At 42.0% G+C, this 18,231-nt stretch overlaps 1 protein-coding gene across 2 annotated transcripts in view; it reads right to left on the bottom strand.

Annotated features, from left to right (window-relative positions):
• Window positions 1-498: 498 nt before the first annotated feature.
• Window positions 499-18,231, bottom strand: part of Btbd3 (BTB domain containing 3) — a 31,166-nt gene continuing 13,433 nt past the window's right edge. Inside the window, exons 2-5 of one of the 2 annotated variants that reach the window (XM_021193014.1) lie at window positions 8,706-8,997; window positions 8,120-8,210; window positions 7,465-7,583; window positions 499-4,485 (exon numbers count right to left, since the gene is read on the bottom strand). In XM_021193014.1, the coding sequence (XP_021048673.1) occupies window positions 3,453-4,485; window positions 7,465-7,583; window positions 8,120-8,210; window positions 8,706-8,851 (1,389 nt within the window). In that variant the 5' untranslated portion in view covers window positions 8,852-8,997 and the 3' untranslated portion in view covers window positions 499-3,452. Of the gene's footprint in view, window positions 4,486-7,464; window positions 7,584-8,119; window positions 8,211-8,705; window positions 9,545-18,231 lie in introns of those variants that run through there. The other variant, XM_021193012.2, reaches the window with a different exon arrangement.

Here is an 18,231-nt window from a genome sequence, read left to right as displayed (position 1 = left end):
AATTCTTATTTGGCAGTTTCCTTATTTTATTTCTGGATCCAATTAAGACCTTGGCAAATAGCAATGCAGGTCCTGTCAGAATCCAGATGCGATTCAGTACATCACCCTCTTAGTGCAGTGGGTACATAGAGAGAACTATGGCGACTACAGCTCCGAATGCCAGCCAACCACGAATTCCATGACAGGAGTATACACGCATCCACCCACCCACCCACCCACTCACTCACTCACTCACTCACTCACTCACTCACTCACTCACTCATTCACTCACTCACATTTACTGAGATGTCAGGCTTTGAACAATACAATTGATTAACACATTCACAGTCCTCTGATGCTTTTGCCTCAAACTACACCTTCTTTAGGAATCAAAGATATTGAACACTTTGCAAACAAATGTTCCAATGAAACCATCATTGTAAATGCAGTGGCACCAAAAGTGAAAGAATTAATATTTTTACTATTTCAAGGGCAACAAAAATGCTAAAAAAGCAAATCTATGAACCAGTTTTATTTTATTTGCATTTAACATGATTATACACATTCATGTGTCTAACAAGATCTGCACTGTTACATTAAAAATACAGTACAATAACATTCAACATGAGGTACTTCATATTTATATATTTTCCTTCATAAATAATGCGGTAAGCTGCTAAAGTCAAGCACACTGATGCACGGTTGGCTGCAGTGTCCTGAATTAGCTGAGCTTATTTAAACACCTTAAAAAAAAAAAAAAAGACAGTTCAGTGCAATAATTATGTAGAAATGAGAGCATTTACTTAAACACTATCTTAAGATATGATGAAAGAATGTTGCATTAGAACTGCTAGCCTAGCTACCCTTATCCCCAGTATGAACAATGATGAAGACTGCCAGGTATGCTGGGCAAAGCATCTACAGCGTTTTCTGCTTAATGAAGTTGTGTTTATACACTAGAGCTGCCAGCCCTGTCAGAACAATGGTTTTTATTCTTACAAACTACAAAGTTCAAAATTACCAAAGAAAACCAAAGCAAGCGCATTATCTTTCATTTTGCTGAAAATGAATACAGGAGAATAGGTTCAGAACCTAAAATCTCTTACTTTAGGTACAGCTTTTCAATCTTACCCACAGTTCTTGGCATAGGCCAAGTCAGAAAGTGGATTTTTTTTTTTTTTTTTGGAAACATAATAATGATTAATAGAAAGTTAAGTTCTTCCATCCTCAGTGAACTGCACTTGCCCAGCCACATGAAGGGTGGCTCAGTCACAGTAAGAGTGAGTTGGGGATAGACACTGCCCCTTTAAGGCTATCACACCCAGCCCAACTATCTCACAGGACAAAATCTGTGCCAAACAAAGTTCCTTCTCCTCTGGCTTAACAGTAAGTGCCTTCCAGTCACTTTGCATGTACCATACCAATTTGTACGGTAGCTATGAGTTACTGAAATGTTTAACCATAACTGTAAAGCAAAAAACTTTGTTGAAGTAATTTTAATTGACAATGTACCTTTATCTCATTGATGCTTTGCCAAAACTACAACCTGTCATTCCCTTTATTAGGAAGCAATTAAGAGATAATTTTGGAAAGTTGTCCTAGGAATATTCATCTAGTCATCAATAACAGCTTTTGGTCAACTATGTTAACAGATGTATGTAATGGCAAAATGATTAAAACATTTCCCATAATCCAGTGCTCTCCTCCACCAGGGAAGCTGGCCAAAGGCCACAAGCCCATATCTGCAAGGGAAGAAATGGTCCAGAAGCCCAGTGAGTAGAAGCAGTCACTCATTGGGCCTTGCTGGTACCAGCAGTGGGTGTGTGGGTTAGTTCTGACACACTTACCACTAGCCAGGCAGGGAGGAGGCAGTTCCTGAGTTGGCAAGCACACTTGCATGCACATATTGCGCAGGCATACACACCCCAGGACTAGCCCCTGCTCCAGATAAGTCAACTTTGGCTTACAGAGCAGGGGAAGGAGGCGGCCAGGGACCACACTCTGGGTGGCAGGGAGCCATCTCAGGATCACACTGAGCAGAAAAGCTGCCCAGAAACACATGGATATTTCAGCTTCAAGTGACTACACTGGACACTACCAGGGCCACAGGCACTAAGCCAACCCGAGCCATCATGGAAAAGGAGAAGTTGTCTGCGAGCTTTTCCCTCTTTGCGTATGGTATCATGGACAAATAAGAACTGCGTGTGATGCTGATGAGGTGAATACTCGATATAACCCAGTGTCACTCCGAACCATTTTTCAAAAACCCTGCAGTCATACATTGGCACTTTAAGACGGCCAGAGGCCAGGTTCTAGCAGTCCAGAAGGTTGTTCATAATCAACAAATAAGATCGGCTATGGTCACACATCAGATAAAGAATGTTTCGATTTAAAAGAAAAAGCATAAAAAGTACTTTATCACACTGACAGTGCTACAAAACCGTTACTCCATACCTCTAAAGAACTGTTTGGTCCTCTTTTAGCAGGAGAAGGGGGAGAAGAAACAGGAGTCCTATGCAGTAAGACTTAAGAACAAGCCAATACTGTGTGTGTGTGAGTGGTTTGTGTGTGTGTGTGGGGGGGCAAAACTACCAGGCCAGAGTGGCTTTTCTGAATTGTGTATGCTTCTTTCTCACTGGTAAACTGACTGCTGGTTGTATAGGCATTTTCAGGCTTCCCTTTTACCCATCAGAGTGTAAATTAGCAAGTTTGCAACCTTTCTATCAACAATGACATTTTCCAATTTTATCACTTCTGAAAGAAGCTGTCTGCATTCTGGTATCTTGTCTTCTAATCTGAAAGAATATAAGTCTGCTTTGCAGTTGAAATCATGGCCTAAACAAATATCTAATTCCTTACATCAAGAGTCTGAACTGTTTAGTGAGTAACACATATATGAACTTAAGATACAAAGATTATAAAAGCAAGGCCCAGAAGCAACAAATGTAAAAGAACAGAGTCAAACTTGACTACTGACCTACTATTTACTCTCTAAGTTTACTTGTTACAAAGCAAATATTCTTTCAAATTTGTACACTGAGGTTTACCTGTTCTTTGTTTTTGCTTTTATTTATTGATTGAGAGAAAGGGGTTCTGTTTAAAAATAATGATACTACTTTAGGATACATATTTCCATTCATCAAAGGAAATTCAAGTTGATCCAAAATCTTCTTCAGAGGTACAGAAGTAGGAGGTTGGTGGGCACTTGGAAAAGCACATGATCTCCCTAGGCGTACAGACGCAACTTGAAACCCACAAAGCCTGAGTAAGAACTTGGCTCTTCTAAGCATATAGTTAAAAGCGGAATGTTGCATTTTAGCCTGTACATAATTAAAAGGTTCAAAGACATTAGAAACTGCCTACTGCTTCATTCATTACAAATTACCTGTGCTGACCACATATCTGCAAATGAGCTAAGCGTCAGGCAAGGAGGGCCCATGTGGGCACCTCATGCTGCATAAGAAAAGAAAAGTTCAGGCGTAGAATATGAGTTCGGGGATCTGCCCTCCCTGTACACCAGTGCCATTGGTGCTGTCTGAGGAGCACTGGAACTGGACAGTCACCTTGCCACACTGAACTTCCGTCATGCCTTCCTGTCCAAAGTAGCTGAGTTCATTGCCGTCCAGCACCACGCTGGCTGTATAGAAGGTGTCTGGCTCAATCTGCACTGGATACTCAAACCACACAGGGAAGGTATTGCTGGATCCGTCTGAGAAGTACTTGCTCAAGTTCTGGCCCAGGACAACGCCCTGCCGTTTGAGTTCGATCTTTGCACTGTACTCGGCAGAGCCACAGCTGGAGCCGTACAGCCCAAAGCCGGCAATGAACACCCTCTTATCAACGGCAAACTGGATGCTGTCACAGCGACCCCGATAGCGCCACTGGTTGCTCCGATAGGCACATGACTGGAATCGGTGACAACGCTGGGGGACCAGGCCCTTGCGGGCTTTACTCACAAACTGCAGCTCTGGTTTTTTGGATGCAGTGTACCAGAGGAAGATGTCATTGGTCTCATTGAGAGTCAATACCCCGGACTGTGCAGCACCATTTGCAAAGTCATCCAGGGCCATGGTAGGGATGCGGATCAAGTACAGGGCCTTTCCTAGGACCTTGCGTTTATTTTCAATGCTCAAGGCCAGATCTTGCCGCTGGCATTCTACCTCAGCCCAGTTCAGGGCTGCCTCAAAAACCACTATTTCTTTGGCATTCAGCGTTTCCCTGCGGAGGATACTTTCGAGTGTCTGGAAGTCGATGTCACAGAATCCCTCAGACTTGAGTGCTAACTCAGCCTGGGCATCTATCACCTCCCAGCAACGCTGTGTCAGGTCCGGCTCCTCAAACAGGCAGCTCTGAGAGAGGAGTACGCAGGCGTTCTTGGCGCTTAGGCTCGTCTCCAGGAAATTAACACAGGCTCTGGCAAGGTGAGGAACTATGTACTTTTTGGCGGCATACAGTGTGGCCAGCACTGTGTCTGCAGCCAAGTCAATTTCATCACAATAGATGTATCTGAAAGAAAGTAGCCAACATGTAAGCAGAGATTCACACAGTGAGCATGTGCAGCAAGGAAGGAAGCCACTGCTTTCAAGCCTGTCCAAGAATATAATTTCATGTGACAGTTACTACAAACATGTTGTTAAAGAAGCATCTGAAATACATTCATAAGGTATTAATATTTCAGCTCAGCAGTAAGCTTATATAATTAAATGGATTAACTCTGTGTTGCTATTCATCTTCTATCTTATAAAGACAAATTCAGTATATTTTCAACAAAATAAGAGATACTCCAATTATCTAAAAGATTACTATATCAGAGATAAGATTACGAAACACAGAAAAATTCTATTATACTGCATTAAATGTTAAAGCACTGACATTCCCAATCCCATAGCTTAGAAATATTTATTAAAAAATTATATATGTGTGCCTGCGTGTATGTTTGGGCACCGCACCCGGGTACTCCAGGAGTCCAGAAGAGGGCACTGGCTCCCTGGAGCTGGAGTTACAGGCAGCCGTGAGCCATCTGAGAGGGTGCTAGGACCTGAGTCCTGGACCTCTGCTCAAGCATCTCCTAACCCCCAAGTATCTCTCTCTTCAGCACCACCCAAGTTTAAAGTAAACATATATAGCTCTGTTCCACTTTCTGTTTCAATAAAAACAAATGTCTTTTGAAACTATAAGATCAAAATTAAAAATCTTAATGATTTGGGACTTTTCTAAAACACAAAATAAAACCAGATATTAAATATTTCTGAAGTGGGTCCAAGTTCAGTAAACCACCACATCAACTTCAATACTATCTTTCCAGTGAATTCCATAAATCTTTTGATTATTAAAGTTCTAAACTCATATTCGTCCTATTTTCATAACTAAAGCATACATTACTTTCTTTCACCTGTACCTATTCAGAGACAAAGCAGAAAGCTTCTATGTACACTGATTCTGTGCCTAAGTGAGCTGTACCTATCTTAGGAGATGAAATACTTCCTGGTGTTTGCAGGAATGGTAGCAATTTCTTGAGACAGTCTGTGAAGGTGGAAACAACCTGCTATCTTATATTACAGGACAAAAGAATAATCAGTGAGAACTCTGCCCATGAATAACACTGAGAAAATTTATCAAAGTTTTTGAGCTAAAGCAGTGGGTACTTTGTCTAATTTTTTTTTATAGTAATTTTATTTCATGTTTGTAAAACATTCCTAACGTAAGAAACCAAGATTAGCTTTCACAAGGAAAAAAAAAAAAAAAAACATAAACACACATAAACAAGCCAAAAAGTTTCCTCAGTAATAAATACTTTCTTCCAGAAAACTCTCTTCTTTATAGGCTAAGCCGGTTCCACCAGCAAGACCACTGAACAACACAGCTGCAGTACAGTTGTGCTTTGCCTAAGGGTAGGACCAGGAGAGCATCCAGAATATGGGCTGGATCTGTAGCCTCACCCTGGAACTCCAGGGAGCTGCCACTCCTTTTCTGAGTACAGCTACTCCCCTAGGACATAGGAGGGGGAAGCCTCAGGTCCTACTGCTGTAACTATAGCATACCAACAAAGCAAATGGAACCCCACTCACGCCTTGTTCTTTCCACTCCACCTGACTCCATAACTTTTAAAAACTGAACTAATATGCTCTAGGTAATACATCTGTAAGAGAAGGTATTTGGCAAACAATGTATCAAATGACTTGGGCAAGATGTAACTTTCTGCCATTCTCGCTCCTGTTTCCTGACTGTACATGTGTCTGGGATACTACACCCTACTGGACTTCAGAGGCCACGATGCTGACTAGGGCTGCATCCCACCAACAACAGATGGCACTGTCACACACAGAGCAGACTTCACAGGCAGTAGGAAGGGCAAGGATCCAAGCAGGTAAAGAGGTCTCTTGGTGATGGTCTCTAATGGATTCTGAAGGTTAGTGATGAAGCAGTTAATGTTATGGTACTTCAGAGGCTCACTTGCCTTTAATCTCCCTGCTCCCCACTGGGAAAGTTCTAGTTCAATTAGGCTTCAAAGCCATTACAGGACCAAGGAATTACATACTTAAAAACTCAGAAACTGACTAGAACTTATTTTTCAGTAAGCAGTAAATAAAAAATAAGAATTATTTTAAAAGTTGTGAGAATACTGTCAAACTTTTTGACCCACTGGGCAATTTTTCTTTGAAAACATTGTTTTTTAAATTTATTCCAGTGAAATGAAATTATCAGATCAATATAGAACCTTGAACAGTTAAGAAAAAACCTTATAAATACAACTTAAAATAGGTGTAATTCCATTGTTCAGCATTAGACACTGGTAAAGATGATTCCCAGTACCCAATTAACATGCATTAGTCTGTAAAGGATCTATAAGATATGAAATTGTTTATGTAAATACGTGACTACCCTAATCTTTTTTACATTTTTATATTACTAATTTAAGATTGCTTGTATTAATCTACAGACAACTATAGGAAACAATCTCTTCAAAAATCTCTCATCAAAAAAATTGCATGTCCAATTTTGTGGGTAAAATAAATGTGGACAAAGATGAGAGAATAAGTTCCACTTCTGGTGGCATTAGACAACACAGAAGGCATGTGCCATCCTAGTGTTGCTAGCTAATCAAGGTACATCACTGCTATAATTGTGAAGTAAAGGTATATTTCTCTGAAGCCTTCTTAAAGTGTAGTGCTTTCAGGAGGAGAACATCCCTATTAAACAGTGTTTATTCCAGAAAGCTATTGTTCTTTTAAAATGTTGCTAAGGAGCAGCTCAGAACGTGAGCTCTTTGCCCCTAGGCTCTCCCTAAGGAATGGCTCTAACTGCCTGCGACATTCCATCCGACTTCCACGGAGCACTGAAGCACCGTTCTCTCTAAGACCATTCACAAGGCAAGCAGCACCCCCTCTCTTTAGAATCTCTCGCTTACAGGAAACTTAGAAGCCAGCAGAGAGAGCACAGACTCAGCACAAGCAAACTCTTCCCAAACACACAAGTAATGCTTACTTCAGCATGGCGAGGAAAGCTGCGGGTTCCACGTCTGGGATTCGGATTTCATCTTTGTCCTCAGCAAGTTCTCCGTAAAACATTGCATGGAACACTGAGCTCCCGACAGCTAAGACGTACTGTGGAGAAAGGGAGAGCTCATTCCATGCACTAAACTGAAAGCATTTGCAGAGTCAATCCCAAAATCCAGCTAGCCAATGAGGGCCAGGGACATGTAACGTACATAACCCGCAGTTTTAAACAGCCAGGTTACAGTATACCCTGACAGGGGAGCATGAGATTTCCACACAAAATGGGTTCTCTATCAATATCTCAAAGTTATGACATTAATATACACCCCCACCCCACTGTGAAATAAGTAAAAACATGGGCTCTTTATCGGATTTCTATAGGAACAGTAAACAGAGGACTTTCCAAACCAGTTACAACATTTCCTAGCCCTGGAGAGTGAGGAGGGCGCGTTTCTGAGTGATATATACAACCGTGTAGACAGAAACAAAGAGAAAATGAAGTGTGGCCAAAGGTCTGCATTCTCTGTAACTGGGCGAACCATGCAGTGGCTGCCGGCAGGCTCCCTACCCACACCAAGCTCTGTGCTGACAGGGTCCCTCTATGTAAATCTCAGGACTAAACCGGTAACGCAGCTGTTGCTTACTTTGTGTCCTGGCAACCGCTGAGTCCCACCTGGTGGCCCAACCACAAAATGTACGTCTGCCATCAAGTCATTATTGAACATCACCGCATTTCTACAAACAAGAGGCGAGTCATTAATTCACAGCAGCCTGTATTCCTAGCAGCCCTTTCCCCAACACGCAAAACTTAGAGCTAAGCTAAACAACAACAGTTCAGTGTTCCACTTCCCAGCAAAAGAGCACATAAAGGGTCCAGCCACACAACTGTCTGAAATCACAGCACACACATGGGAAGGAACTAAAGTTTTAAAAGTTATTTAAACTTTTACATGGCTTAGGACAAATGAAGGGTTTCCTGCCTCTGTGCTCCACAGACACAACCCTGCTGCTTAAATGTTACAGCTTGCAAAAATATTTGTATCTAAGAGGAAAACAGCTGTACTGCTTTGGAAAAGATACAAGGCAGCTTTCCACTGCCAGGAGAGCCTCTGGGGAAGGGGAGACAGAGATCCCTGGTAAACTGCATAACAGGTCATGCAAAAGCAGAGACTTCGCCACTGGCAAACTTTGAAAGTAACCACCACGCTGGCCGGCCAGCAAGGCCCTTACCTTTCTCTGATGGTGGGATAGAGACCCTGCCAGTTGGGGGCCGGGATGAGGTTGTTGTTACAGAGGTTGTGCTGGTGCTGCTGCTGCTGGACAGTGCTGCTGCTGGAGCTGGCTGCCTTCTTACGGGGGAATATATCAGCAGCCATCTTCTTCTTCTTTTTAGTCTTCAAGGTAATTATTTCATAACAAACTGGGGGCAACTTGCTGCTCCCACTGCCACCGCTGCCGCCGCCACCACCACCGCTGCTGTTGGCTTTCTTTGAACCTTTTTTGGACCTGTTCTTTACTGTCTCTGGAAGCATCAAGAAGAAGGTGAGACATTTCATGTTCTTTTCTTTATCATCTACCATGAGTACAGGATGTCTCTCTATAGAGCTAGATCTCGCAAATTTGCTCAAACATCAAGGCAAAGAGGCTAGCCGGAGCTAAGATGGTAACAGAGACCGACAGGCTGCTTTTTTCCTGCTTTTCCCAGCCAGGCAAGGTGACCTTTTCACTATGTTGAAGAGAAACTGGCTTTAAGTTTTATCCAGGACCGGATCTGTTAAATACATTCCCATCATGATTCCTGGTTTTCTTACTTGCGCATAAAACCAGCCGTTTTCTGGATCACCTGCAAAGCGTATGCGGAGCAAAGGAGGCAGGCAGAGAGAGAGCTGAGACGCTTGCCTTCTGAATTAGGCTAGCAAGATGTGGCGAGCCCAGCGAGTCAGTGCGGCCGGCCGGCGAAGTTGTGTGGTGAATGGATCGGGAGAGGAGAGTAGGTATTACAGCCTGCAGACGGAGTCAGACAGCCAGAGCTCCGAGCCAATAGCTGAAGCCACCAATCAGGATTGGATGAAGCCAAACAGTGACACCTATTGTAGCGTGCACAGCTCTGATATTAAAGGAGCAGCAGTTACATTCTCTTTTCTACTGTATATTTAATTAAGATAAACAGCAAATGAAAGACATTTGCAAACAGGAAGGGAGGGGTTTATTTCTCTTTAGTACAGGAACATTTTCATTTCAACCAAAACAAGCAAAAGCCATTAACAAAGAATGGGAGCACATATGTCTAATCTCTCTTTCTGGCAACAATCTCCCTCCTAGCAGCGTTTACTTGCAAGTATTTTGAACAGGATCTCCCAGACTATAAAGCCAAAGGGAACCAATGTGCTGAAATTAAACCAAACACATTTAAGCCCAGCCGGAGGAGGGGCGGGGTCTTTTTTTAGTCTCTGGATGTTTTGCTAAGGCTCGGCATTTCGCTTGCTTCCAATGTTTTCTAGCTCGGCACTGATCTTGGACCAGTGTCCCAGGTCACAAAACACTCATAATTACGATGAGCTTCCACCAGCACACTTAGCTGTACTGAAGCATAAGGCAAACTGTAGACAGGAAAATAGCATTCAAATGAGACAAATCTGATAATCAGTGTCTAAACCCTGTGAGTCACTACAGAGAAGTCAGATAGGGTACTACTCAGGGTCTCAAAATCCAGCTCAACTCCTAAGGCTAAATTTAATCTTGTCAAACAAATTTTAAATAATCCATAAGCTCTAGCACAGCACCAGTAGTAGGGCTATTTAAAATGATCAAAGTCTCCTATTAACTAGTTAAAAGGCAAACGGTCTCTTTGCTTTAGATGAGAACAAGGCTTCCCTGGCAGCTGCCAGTAAAACAGCATCTACTGGAGCTTCACAGTTTGTAAGGACAGACTAGTGACTAGAGTGACTCCCGCCCCTATCTATGGGATTACTCTGGTTTGTTCAAAGTAGAGAGGCTATTTGTTGCCTCTGGTCCCTGATCCTTCAGAGTCATAGCCCTGTGTGCGATGTAACATTCGCCTGCAAGGAGACTCCTCAGCAAATGAGAACATTGTTATTATAACTAACAGTACTGCATACCAGTATAAGTCTTTAAAATGCCCTAGCATCTTAATCCTAAATCATTCCAAAGGCAATCCTTTGTGTTGTCGTTATTATTTAAAGCCATTTGAAAGCCTCTGCGAACACAGAGTGTAAGAGAGACACAGACAAGGTTATCTATCCCCATTTTTGATGGAACCAAGTTGCTGCTTATTTATGACAATTATTGTATTCTAGACTGCAGGGCTAAGACACCACACATCAATACCCTTGCAAATCACCTTCAGTTGTACTTTGAGGATAATGTTAGAGATATGATAACCGGTTGGAAAGTATCTAGAAGGCTGGGAGTGAGTAAAGTACTTGCAATGCAAAATGGAAACCTGTATTTGGATCCCCAGCACAGAAAGGAAGGAAGGGAGGGAGGGAGGGAGGGAGGGAAGCAATGACAGCCCAGCAGCCTGTACCTATAACCCTAACTCTAGCAGTAGGTAAGGGTAAGGCCTTGGTAGCCAGTTAGCCTTAGCTCATTGGTGAGCTACAGTTAATAAACAGACTTTGTCTCAAAAAATAACACAGAGAGCCGTGGAAGACAATGTCAACCTCTGCCTCCCACCACACACACACACACACACACACAAAAAAAAAAAACACACATACACACACAAACAAATGCGCGCATCTATATATATTACATACATATACATCACTCACCACACAAACATATATTATACAGATACAAACATCCACACCCACTACACTCACATATCACACCACATACAAACATCCCATATATCATACACATAACACACAAACGCCTATGCCCAACACACACACACACACACACACACACTCTACAGAGAGACAGGCAGGCAGGCAGACAGACTCTCATTCACCCACACAGGACACCAAGGAAAAGGCACTAAGAAAACAAGTAGCTCCTGAGTGAGCTGCCTAGCAGGAACAGGTCAATCACACCTGTCTGCACAGCCCGTCTGATAGGAGGTACTTCTGAGCATAAATCCCAAACATATTTCTAACCAACCCCGCATCTGGCTTCTCAGGTCAGAACTAGTCAGTTAGAATGGAAGAGGAAACCCGCTGATCTGAGGCCGTCACTATTAACTGGCAACAGAAGACGACTAAACAGAAGAAGACTAAACAGAAGAAGCGAGAGAACAACATGCAAGGCTTTGAGGTCTCTACTCACCTTACATAAGGCTGTCACAACAAAAAGGGAAAGTGCATGTAGTAGTCTGAGAAAGGAAATTACACAAGGTCTTAGAAAACCCTCTTTTGAACCTAAAGATCCCAGGGATTTGGAACGACCAAACTTTGCAGAAAAGCTCGAAAAATGAAAATTAAGAGGAGAACTGAACTCTATGGATGCCCTAGAACAGTGCTTGCTGTAGAAGGTCGCTCCCTTTCACTTGGCCAGAGGCTGGTGAGGTGGTTGTTAAAAGACACACACACACACACACACACACACACACACACACACACACACACACACACAGCTGCCTCTCCTGCTCTGGTGACAAGACAGGCTACACACTGCTAAACCTGCAGTCCCAGGGCCAAAAGCAGCAGTATACCCCAGGAGCCTTTAGGGAATTTGGAATCATAAGATTCTAGATCACACCTGCATTTTCACAAGTTCCCCACAGTGTGCATGGCACTGAAGTTTAAGACTTCCCCAAAGATCTGGGTTCAAGGCCCACCAACATAGTACCTTCAATTCAGATGACCAAACAACTCAAGATAATTGAATCTAGTTTGAACCAAGAATGTAACCTCTCCTATCTTGTTCTGAAATTCTTCTGTTCTGATTAATGGTACCATTCTAAGATCAGGTGACCAGCCAGGCAAGTCAGAGAGTCTACAGCATACGGTTGTCTGGGGGAGAAGATCTAGTCCACATTCTCAGAGGTCAACAGCAGGTTTCAAAAATACCAAGCAGATGAACCAGCCAACCCCTAAATAATCAACTCCCTAATTCTGTCTCAGAAAACTAGCTGCACACACTGGCATCAGCAGCAACCAAGAAACTGTTCCATTTTGGCTAAGCCATTTAAGTGCCAGAGCATGGGGGGTGGGGTGGGGGGGGGAAGCTCTGAAATCCAGTCAGTCTTTAAGGGGCCCAGTTTTCTCAGCTGAACAGTGTGGTTTGTTTGGAAGGGCATTTCTCCAACCAATGATGCTTAATCCAGTTAGAATCATATTTTATATTCTGACTTAGAGCAGATCATTCATATCATAAGAGTTGAAAATATAAAGTTCAAACTGATTTTTTTCTATTTTATTCTTTATGTTTTGATGTTGCTCTTGATACAGTCAAGCCTTTTAATGACTGGTTTGAGAAAGTGGGATATTTTCTGGGGTACTTAAAGCTTAATATCCAAGGCTCCTTCACATCAAAAACAGAAGACGAGGGACTATCAGAAAGAAAAGATGGTTAGATCCCATGTACTTAACAGAGTGCACACGAAATCCACCAAACTGCATGCATGTGTGGGATGATGTTTCTGGAAGGACAACAGCTATCAGCTGCCTTTCAGAGTAATACTTAACCCAAGATACAGGAAAACAGAGCCACGGCCCTTTAATGCACTTCCTCATGCTGTGGTGTGCCCAACCTACAAGTATTTCCATTGCTACTTCGTAACTGTGATTTCACAACTGTTGTGAATCTTCATGTGAAATCTGTGTTTTCCAATGGTCTCGGGCAACCCCTGTGAAAGGGTCATCCAATTGTCAAAGGGGTCATGACAGGTTGAAAATAACAGCAGTAAAATGTTGGGGGGGGGAACAAGCTAGTATGAATCCCCTGTATCTTTGTTCTCTGCTTCTGTTTCTGCTTTGCTACATTAAATACGTTACACCCCCTCATACAGATATAAATAGAATCTCATCTACTCACACTCCAATCCAGACACAGCACCAACAGTTTGGAAAACTCATCGACAACCTCGTCACTACTAGCATTGTCTCACTTGCTCCAAGACTTTCTCATTTGTAGAGCTTTTTGAGTCATAGTTAAACTCCCTTAGTGAGGTAACTAGGTCAAGAAGCCCTCCAACCTTTAAAGAAAGCATTTCCGAAATCCACAGTGCAGAGCCTGCACGGTACTAGGTGCTGGGCACACAACAGGGAGGAACAGAAACCTGGGTCCAAAGGTTAGCTAATCACAGTGGGTTTCTATTGATTTTATAATTGCTAGAAAGTTGAATCACCATTATCTATCTTCACTGGATTCTGTATTAATGAGAAAATTATCAACAGAGCTTAGGCTCACTCAGATCATGCTTTCTTCACAGGAGGACTCCCAGTAGGCTCATCTCGGTGCAACTTACATAGGCAGTTTGGGACAGGGTCTCTTGGGGTCCCGGAGAATAGCAGTCTGACAGGCCACTTGCATTACAGAAGTTTAGGGGATTTGTAAAGAAAGGTCCACAACAAACAGGAGGTAGACACCTGGGCTGCAAGGCAGATCTGCTTGCCATATTCTGTCTGTCCCACCCAATCTGCGGTATCACTTACAGCAACCACACCACACATAATCCTCTGTTTGTATTTCTAATCTACTATAAAAGAAAAATATATGTGCAGAGTTCACCAAGACAAAAGCCAATAACAGACATGGTCCACACCTCTGTTGGGGCATTTCAGGAAAGAAATGGACAGGGTCTAGAAAGTCCTCTCATGGGAAGGAAGAGCCTTGGGGAAGTTGCTGATATTCAGGAGGCTCTCCAGGTAAACCTAAGGTCAGAAAACCAGATACTCCAGGTTAAGATGGGCTTGTGTCCGCAACAACAACACTGGCAACTCTAGTTTAGCTTGTTCTAACTCTAGTCTCGTTGTCTGGACTTGTATGTGGCTTACTACAGGACAGGTAAAAACCAAGGCAGTGTGATAGACTGAGAGAGCGTCACTCTCAACCCCGAGTCACAGGACATAACAGGAAGGGGTTCAATCTGATGAGTTGGGCTAGAATGCTGCCTGGGATTGGCTTATGTGTCCTTTCTGTACCAAGCAAGCGTTAGTTATGCTTGTGGTCTGGGAGGTTAGAGAGATCAGTGGCAAAATGCTAGCCATCTCTAAAGAGGAAAGCAGCTGCCAGAAAACATGGGACATGCTTTCTAAATTTGGAGATAAATGAAGAGCCAACCAAGACAGCATGAATAGTGAAAAAGTTAAAAGCCAGCAACAAGTGACTTGAAGGATGGTTACTTAGTATCTGAGAGCCTCATTTTCCTCATCTGCCAAATAGAATAATTACATACGGCTCAGCCCTCTCACATTTACTGTGAAGTCAAAATTACATGTTTGTGAAAACACTTTGATAAATGTTAAAGTGGTCTACAGAGGTAAGCTCTCACGGTAAGTGGCAATTGGACTCAAGCAGAAAGCACCTTTTAGGGTAAACTCAACCAGAACATAAGGCTCTGCCTTCCCATCCTTGCAGAGTCTTCAAGCAGCATAGCTTGGACATTTCATCCCTCCATGTGTGCTCTGGCCCTACCTGTGGTTCCAAGTTACTTTACAGCTTGCTCTGATTTTCAGGTCTGGATAATCATGACTCTAGACTATGTGTTTAGGACAGGGCCTCAGAATCCCACACGGCTACCACCAAATCTACACCTGGAGCCAACACCGCAAGCCCCAAACAAAGAGATGGCTAATGCTGACTAGTGCCCTGCCGTACCTACAACAAAGCCAGAATCTGCAAGCAGTCATCTAGCCTCCTGACCAGCAATGCTCACAGGAGCCATCTCTAACTGGAATCTTTCAATGAGCCATTCTGAACTCTAGCACCACAGTGATGATACCTAATACAAGCCTTTGGGCGAGGCATACCTCAGTTGTCTGGAAGGGTATGGAAGGCAGATGGTAAGTCTTACTAAGTCACCTCCTTTACTGCAAAGAACTCCAGCTAACCTTGAAATCAGATGGGAAGCATTCAAAATCAGAACACATCAATTCTCAGTAGGCAGGAATAATTAATTCTTTAAAAAAGCCTTTGTAGTATTTTATATACCCAATAATTACAGCTCTATAACATACTGTATCTCAGTACACACCTTGTTTAGAATACTAAACAACTCATTTAAATCTCAAATTATTCATTCATACATTAAATGAGATGATCTTGAAAGGGAGTATTTAAGATTTATCAAGTGATACTCTATAGATAGCTATTTAAAGGAATATCATATTTTATAAAGGTTAAGATACCCTGATAAAAGTATTTTAGATATCTAAATATTTAGATGAAAAGTTTTATGTACCTTAAATGATCTTATAAATAATTTCCTTTCTGGGTTTTTTTAATTAAAAAAAAAAAAAATCTACTCTGGGCTGAAGAAATGGCTCAGTGGTTAAGAGCACTTAACTGCTCTTCAAGAGAACTGAAATTTAGTTCCCAGCACACATTTTGACTGCCTCCAGGGAATATGACGCCCTCTCTTGGCACGTATGGACATATACAAAAACATATATAAATACATAGTTTAGCACTATGATTATGCATAAATGTGTATGCAATGCTTTACTAAGTTCTCCCACAAACTTATATAGACTTTAATCTGGACTGCAATGATTCTAAGACATCTAATTTTTGTAACCACTAGGGCTGTTTTCTTGTACTCTATAAAATAATGGGATAAATGGTATAAAATAATGAAGTCAGTGAAATAATCCAACTCAACTCAAATAAAGAAAGTCATCTTTTTCTCTAGGTTGCTTAACTATTCTCTTAGGCAGATAAGATGAGGACTTAGAATTCTGGCTGACCCGCACTAGAGCAACTGCACTTTCATCATGCAGGCATCTGATAAAGTGTATCATCACAATTCTCAATTGAGGGTGCTACTATGACAACCACTGAAACAGTAGAAAATGTAGGTGGGAATCTTGAGAACGTCCATTGCCAGGCTCAGCAAAGCATCCCACTTCCGTTATTTTTCTCACTGCACGGGTAAAGATGTAAGGAAAAGAAATGAGTAGAGACCAGTAACTCTGAGTAATAGCTGCTAGAGAGATTTATCAAAGACTAACTCTAACAACTGTGTCACATAAAACTGGGGAGTGAAACAAGTCCTTGAAGGATGCTATGTAGGAAAGATACATGGCTCAGAGGTTAAGAGCACTGTCTGTTTTTACAGAGGTACTGAGTTCAATTCCCAGCAACCACATGGTAGTTCATAACCACCTATAATGAGATCTGGTGCCTTCTCTGGCCTGACTGCATACATGCAGTCAGATTGCTGCATAGTAAATAAATAAATAAATCTTTTTTTTTTTTTTTTTTTCAAGACAGGGTTTCTCTGTGTAGCCCTGGCTGTCCTGGAACTCACTCTGCAGACCAGGCTTGCCTCGAACTCAGAAATCCTCTGCCTCTGCCTCCCAAGTGCTGAGATTAAAGGCATGTACCACCACAAAGATGCTGTGTGTGGGCTAGAGAGATAGCTCAGCCCTTAAAGGCTAGGCCCAAGACCAAAAAGATACTGTATATCTTTAGACAAATAGAATAACCTATATTAACATTTTGATTTAAAAGTGAGAAACATGATTATAATGAACACATACCCTCTCCCATATGACTTAGTATATACTTGAAAACAATGAATCCAAAGAAAGTTCAGGCCCTGAGATCTCTTTGGAAGATCTCTGAAGGGAAGCTGCTTTGATCCAACAGGGAACTCTAATCCTACTGGGAATGGCCACAATGGAACAACTCCAAACAACCATTACTGTGACCTTTCTAGATCATCTGTTTGCTTTAGATGACAGACACAGAAAATTAATGTGCTTTGGTAAATTATGAAAAGAAACAAAACAGCACAGCATGGCACATAAGTGTACCACAAAGATGGTGGTTGACTTCCGTGGACTCAACCCTGACCCATAGTAGGAGGAGGATCACCAAGAACATCACAATCAGATCCGATCACGAAATCTGAAACACTTGTCACTCACAAACTTACATAACGAACATCTTACTCTAATGGGAAAGTCACCCTGTTCCAATGAGCACACAGAATGGGAACAAAGAATCCAGCTGAGTCCCAAGCCACTTGAGATTTAGTCTGCACCGCTTTGGATTATTAGTGGGATTCCAAATCTGTCACAGACAAAATTATACAGCACTCGTAACTCTTAATGAAATGCTTCTAAAAAATAAGAACCCTAAACAAATGCTACCCAAATATATGATGTTCCCCTACAGAAATAACCCTTCATTTACCACTGTCTGGTCACACCAAAACACTTCATCAATAAAGATTATCAAGACCTTTTCAATTTTATTCTTTAATGTGCTTGGTTAGTATTATAAGGATACTATTACTGGAATTGAACTTTTGTTCCAAATACCTTATTTTCATATAGAAAATTCTGTGTTTGGATTCACCACTATACATCCATCCATATGGTGTCAGTTAACTAGTACTTAATGAGGGTTCTTTCTTCATTTCTATAATACATATAATTAGAATAAAATATAATTTTCATTAATTGATTACGATACAAAGCTGAAGGGTTGGATTTTCAGGGAAGTCTAGGAAACAACAAGAAAACAGCAGTGACTGAGATGACAGAGTACCTTCACAGCCTTCGCTTGTGTGCTTGCCCTTCCTTCCTTCCTTCCTTCCTTCCTTCCTTCCTTCCTTCCTTCC

This window comes from Mus pahari, chromosome 3 (assembly GCF_900095145.1).
Source record: "Mus pahari chromosome 3, PAHARI_EIJ_v1.1, whole genome shotgun sequence".
NCBI classification, from domain to species: Eukaryota; Metazoa; Chordata; class Mammalia; order Rodentia; family Muridae; genus Mus; species Mus pahari.
This window is presented reverse-complemented; position numbering and strand designations above follow the sequence as displayed.